Source organism: Raphanus sativus, chromosome 3, assembly GCF_000801105.2.
Source record: "Raphanus sativus cultivar WK10039 chromosome 3, ASM80110v3, whole genome shotgun sequence".
Lineage (NCBI taxonomy): Eukaryota > Viridiplantae > Streptophyta > Magnoliopsida > Brassicales > Brassicaceae > Raphanus > Raphanus sativus.
In genome coordinates this window covers 16,809,700-16,816,109 of record NC_079513.1, presented here as the reverse complement: position 1 = coordinate 16,816,109, position 6,410 = coordinate 16,809,700, and the positions used below count along the sequence as shown (strand labels likewise).

Here is a 6,410-nt window from a genome sequence, read left to right as displayed (position 1 = left end):
TTGATGTGGTCCATAGTAGGATGAAACTTCGTCAAAGACAACATCACGAGACACTGTGTATTTATGTGTCTCTGGATCCATACACCTCCAGCCCTTCCGTTGTTCATCGTAACCGACAAAGATACACTTCTTTGCCTTTGCTTCCAACTTTGTTCTTTGAGAGTCAAACACATGGACGTAGCAGACTGATCCAAATATCCTGAGATGCTTCACCGTTGGCTTCTTCCTGTGAATCATCTCGTAAGGTGACTTCATGTTGTTTGGACTGAGTGGCATTCGGTTGATGACATAGGCTGCGCATCTCATGCCTTCTGCCCATAAGGCCTTAGGCAAATTCTTATCATGTAGCCAGCTTCTGCACGTCTCGGTTAGATGTCTAATTTTTCTTTCTGCTACTCCATTTTGTTGAGGTGTATATGGACATGTAAATTCTCTCTTAATACCTTCTTTTTGGCAAAAAGAGAGAAACTCCTTTGACATAAACTCTCCTCCATTATCCGTCCTTAGAGCCTTCAGCTTTCGACCAAATTCTCCTTCCACGGTGACCTTGAATTCTTGGAACTTTTGAAATACTTCTGATTTCTCCTTCACAAAGTATACCCAAGTGTACCTTGAGAAATCATCTACGAACAGCAACATGTAGCGAAACCCGGAATAGGAGGATGTTCTCGTTGGACCCATCAAATCACTATGGACCTTCTCCAATGGACCACTGCATCTTGAGGTTGAATGATCAAATGGAAGTCTATGTGACTTTCCATATTGACAACCTTCACAAATTTTTCCTCCATCTTGAATCTTTAACTTTGGAAGCCCATGAACCAAGTCTTTATTCACCATGACTTTAAGCTTGGTCATATTTATATGGCCAAGTCTTGCATGCCAGATGGAAGCATTGTCATTTGTACTCATCTTTTCCACATAGGCGTGTGAGACCGATAAAACGTACAAATCTTTGACGCGTGCTCCAGTGTGAACAACATCCGCCTTTAATTCTTTAATATTCCTTAAGAACTTAACGTCTCTTGGGCCAAATAGAACATAGTTACCTGAGTCAACCGCATTCACCACCGAAAGAAGATTTTTCTTTACTCCAGGGACATGGTACACATTCTTGAGGGTGATCGGCTCTTCATCATCTCCTTTAATGACAACAGTCCCTTCCTTCTCAACTCGATGGATAGAATTATCGGCAGTAATAATAGCTTCTTTCCCATCATGACGTTGAAGACTAGAAAATAACTTCTCGTCTCCGGTAATATGATGGCTACAACCCGAGTCTACGATCCAGTCATTTCTCAAGTTCTTAGTTGTGAGTGTACCTGGATGTGTAGCCTCCACCGTGAAACATTTCCCCCATTCTTCGTCTTCAATATGAGTTTTTGACTCCACCATATTTGTTTCCTTCAACTTGACTCGACAATCTCTTTTGAAATGCCCAAGCTTTCCACACCGGTAGCACTTGAACTTTTTCTTATCCATGGAAGATCTTTCACTTCCATCATTGTGTCTTGAACCTCCATCTTTGTTTTTCGCCTTGAAGCTTTGTTGTCTCCGAGCTACAAAGGCGCTTCCCGAGTCATCAGTAATTTTAACTCCTGACATTTGCATGGCTAATGACTCTTGCGAAGCTAGCAAATTCTCAAACTCTTCCAAGGACGGCTGTGTAGCCCATCCTTGAACCGAAGTCACAAACGGTGTATACTCGGGCCGTAGACCTCGAATAATAGACCGTTTCAACCGTGCTTCAGAAATTGACTCCTCCGGATTTAGAGTATTAATCTCAGAGCATAGGTTCTTTACCTTGATGAAGAACTCTGAAATTGAAGACTCCCCTTGCTTCGCATTCGCAAGCTCATTCTCTAATAATTGTAGCTTAGCCTCATTCTTCTTGTTGAACAATTGATCTAAAGCTTGCCAAATGGAACTAGCGGAAGTACACCTTGAGACATGCTCAAATATGCTTGCAGATATGGACCTCTTCAAAGCAAACTCCGCCTTGGCATTCTTCCGTGTCCACTCCTTTGTCGCTTCCGGGGTTGCAGCATTTCCTCTTGGTGGTGTTGTGCTGTTACCACCGACGACATCCCATAAGTCCTCACTCACCAGGTATGACTCCATGCATGACTTCCATAACCGGTAGTTAGATTGGTTTAGGATTTCCATTCCCAATCCAACAACACGACCCGTTGATTCCATACTTAGAATAAACCCGAGCTCTCTTTAAAACCCGATCTTGAAGAGCACAAGATTAGCTTGGCTCTGATACCATGTAAAGAAATCACCCTTGATAGTGCTTAGCACTAGCCCAAGACCGTAATACCCGAGAACCCGAAAGAACCAAGAGAATTTCTAAGTATGAAGAATTTTATGGAAGAACTCTCAAAAAGATTTAGAGAACTTTGAGTAGAACACTCTTTATTTCTTTAAGAACTTTCTTATTATTACACTTGTTCAACTTCTTGTGTTGTTACAAATGAGAGGATGAGGAGGTATTTATAGCCTCCTAAACTAGCTTACAAATATCTAGATTATTCTTACACAATCTCCTTACTTCCTAGATTTTTCTTTCTTACTCTCTAGATTTTTCTACTACATTTTCTAGATTTTTCTACTTAAGGAGGTGATGATAATTCTAGAAGGATTCTAGAATTTGAGCTTAATTTTGGGTTTAGTCCAATAAGAGTTTATTGGCCCATAATTAAGCATAACCCAAAATCAAGTTTAACTTCAATACCGGTCTCGTTGCAGCGAGGGAGCTTCGACGGGAAGGTCACTCGGTGGTCGTGTTCGAGAGACAGAAACACGTCGGAGGAACATGGAACTACACCGATCACGTTGAACGTGATCCGCTAAGCGTTGACCCGACCCGACCCATAGTCTACTCGAGCGTCTACCGCTCCCTCCGGACTAACCTTCCACGAGAGTGCATGGGATTCACAGACTTCCCTTTCGTGATTCGACCCGGAGAGTCAAGAGATCCGAGGAGGTTTCCACGTCACGGTGAAGTTCTTGCGTATCTGCAAGACTTCGCTAAAGAGTTTGCGATCAGATGATGATTTATATAATTGCATTTGATTATGTAGGTTGTTGTGATTATTGGAAGCTCTTCAAGTGCTGTTGATATAAGCAGGGACGTTGCTGGAGTTGCCAAAGAGGTTCATGTGGCTTCTTGGTCAAATACAGCTGATACATTTATCAAACAGAATGGTCATACTAATCTGTGGATGCATTCAGTGGTGAGCCTACACTTTACCGTTAATTCATTTATCTCAGGAGTAAAAAGTTTTATGTTTTCTTGAATGCCATGTAGATTGAGCGTGTGCAGGAGGATGGTTCAGTGGTTTTTCAGAACGGGAAAACGGTTTTAGCCGATGTTATTATGCATTGCACTGGGTATAAGTATCACTTCCCATTTCTTGAAACCAGTGGAAGTGTTGCAGTAGATGATAACAGTGTTGGACCATTGTACAAACACGTCTTCTCTCCAGCATTTGCACCGTCGCTCTCCTTCATCGGTATAGCTTGGAAGGTACAAAGCTCACTTCCCCTTTTCTTTGTATTTCAACATCATAATAACAGATCTGATTTTATTTTTTCCAGGTTTTACCGTTCCATTTGTTTGAGCTGCAAAGCAAGTGGATTTCTGGTGTTTTATCGGGTCGGATCATGCTTCCTTCAAAAGAAGATATGATGGTGGAAATCAAAACCTTTTATGACACACTTGAAGCACAAGGGATTCCTAAGCGATATACTCACTATCTAGGCCTTTCACAAGTAAGAAACTCTGTAACTTCTGTTTCTGCTGTGAGACCAAAGCCTATACAACAATGTACTATTTTCTCTGTGTTTGCTTGCACTTTTTGGCAGTTTGAGTACTTTGATTGGTTGGCTTCGCAATGTGGGTGCTCAGGAACTGAAAAATGGAGGAAAGAGATGTGTTTGACGAGTTTTATGCGGGTGATGAAGCATCCGGAGACGTATAGAGATGAATGGGAAGATCATCACTTGGTTTCTCAAGCTTATCAAGATTTTTTAAGTATAGTACTCATTAACAAAATATGAGAGAGATCCTTAATACACCCAAGGCTGGCTATAACCTGTAACTTCCACCATATATACATTAGAACATTTGATATACTAAATATTGGTATAGATAATGATATATTAGCATTATTCATTATCTAAGATGTTGAAGATACGCCCACCACATGGCAGTTATTGAGCTGGAACCGCACGACTAGAAGTGGCCTCTGAACTTCGACCAGATGTTGGAATTCAACCTTCGATTAAAATATACAAAAGAGGTGAAAGTAGAAGAAGAAAGCACAATAACAAAAGAAGAAAAGAAAGCTTGTATTGCAAGTCAACCATGAAGAAGAAGACGAGCCAACAAAAATGCTAAAGAGGAGTTGAGTTGTGACTTAGGTCACAAAAGTTAAAGTCAAGAAGTAAAGTCTAGTTAGTCTAGTTAAGCCAACAAGGAGGAGTTGAGTATTAGTTTAAGTCTAGCTAGATAGAGTTGTAAGGAATTATTAGTAGAGGTAAGGTGTGTGTAATAGTAGTTAGTGAGAAAACTACAAGTATGTGTATGTGGTTTTGTAAGAATGAATCCACTTCTAATAAGAAAAGAGTTGGAAAAAGTAACAATGTAGACAAACAAAGATAAACTCTCTTCTCTCTCTACGACAACAAAGACAAACGTGAGAGAAGAGAAAACTTGTATTAAAGATAAAACACAAGTGATTACCAAACAGAGAGTGATTGAGTTAACAAGAACACCAAAAACAAAATAAGAAGAGAAGCGGGCCAGGAGTACAAGAAAGTGAGGCCAGCCAAACGTTCAACTGATGTGATCATGAGTACTTGGTAATCTGAGAAGAAAGGAGTGAAGAAATGAATTAGTAATTTAGTAGGAGCTGGCACCAGCTCAAGGGAAAGACTCCTTTTTGTTTAGAGTCTTTGAAGTTAGACATTTAAATGACTAAATAAGAGAGTCGAGAGTTACAAGTTTCTTTATGCATTTTTTTCTATAAAACCTTGGGGTTTATTGAGCTGGAGCTCTTCAATGGCGACGATCTCCAAATCAAGAACCAATCATCCTCTAAATTCTAAAAGATAGAATGCAAAAACTCTTCGGAATAAATTCTTTGAAAACAGAGAGGAGTGTTATTTGATTTTTTAATGTATTTATATAATTGTAATCTGTAAAAAAACAAAAAACTCGAAGAGCTGGTAGACACTAGAAAATGATTTGTTAGTTTTAAAAACAAAGTTTTGTTAGTTTTTAGATTTTAAAAATAAAGTTTTGTTAGTTTTTAGATTTTATTATTTTTAATATATAATTCTAAATTTTAATTTTATTATATATAAAAATTAAAATAAAATGAATAATTTTTATTGAATTTTATATTTAATAGTATATATGTATATTTTGAAAATTTATAAGCTTGGAAGAATTTTTTAATCTATTTTTGGTTAAACTATACTCTTTCTATTTTTAAAATATATATAATGTTATACAAGGATTATATTGTTTCAAAATGTAAGATGTTTTGAGATTTTAGTGTTAACTTTAACTTTATTAAAAACTATTCTATTAATAAATTTTATTGTATTTTTATAATTAGCTGAATTATTTTAAATTATATTTTTTACAAGTGCTTTTGATAGAATGTAAATTTCTTAATTTTTGTATAATAAATAAAAATATCATATATTATAAAACAAAGTGAATACTAAATCAAATTCTATAAAATTAAGAGAAAATTTTATTAGATACATTATTATCGAAATGTAAAACTAAAAATATTTCAAAAATTTGTAGATGTTAAGAAGAAACTAATAGCACATGGATTAGGAAATTACAGTTTTAAAAAACTGCATAAATTTTGAAGATTTGTTTTAGTGATAAAAGTTATATAATCATAAAAGTAGAATAAAATAATATTTCGAAAAATGTAAAATAATACTTATTCTATATATGTTTAAGGTTTTTACATAAATATTAAGAAAAAAAACAAATTCTATGTAATTTATCTTAATTACATAAAACAACATTAAATAAAACTAGTTTAACCAATAAAAATATGTAAAAATTCATAACTGATCAGAAATTTCAAACGATATTTAATTTTATCTAGAATTATGAGAACATTATTTATAATGAAACAAAACAAAAATTTTATAAACCACTTAAAATGATACAGAGAAAGTATTATATTTCTATTTTTACTATTATATTGTTTGTTACTATATTAATAAAGATCTATGAGTTATTACTATTTTAACAAAAACTTATTAAAAATATAAACCAACACTAAATATAAATGTTAGAGTAACAATTAGCTTTAAGTCATGTATGTGAGACCATAATTTATTTTTTCAAAATCAAAGTGATGACACATGAC

At 35.7% G+C, this 6,410-nt stretch overlaps 1 protein-coding gene across 1 annotated transcript; it reads left to right on the top strand.

Moving 5' to 3' along the window:
- The first annotated feature begins 2,123 nt into the window (after nt 1-2,123).
- Nucleotides 2,124-4,183, top strand: LOC108838400 (flavin-containing monooxygenase FMO GS-OX-like 4). The gene is made up of 6 exons (XM_057006374.1): nt 2,124-2,139; nt 2,752-3,008; nt 3,087-3,239; nt 3,314-3,532; nt 3,604-3,777; nt 3,871-4,183. The coding sequence occupies exons 1-6, from the start codon at nt 2,124-2,126 to the stop codon at nt 4,063-4,065; spliced, it is 1,014 nt and encodes a 337-aa protein (XP_056862354.1). The 3' UTR covers nt 4,066-4,183.
- The last annotated feature ends 2,227 nt before the right edge of the window (nt 4,184-6,410 follow it).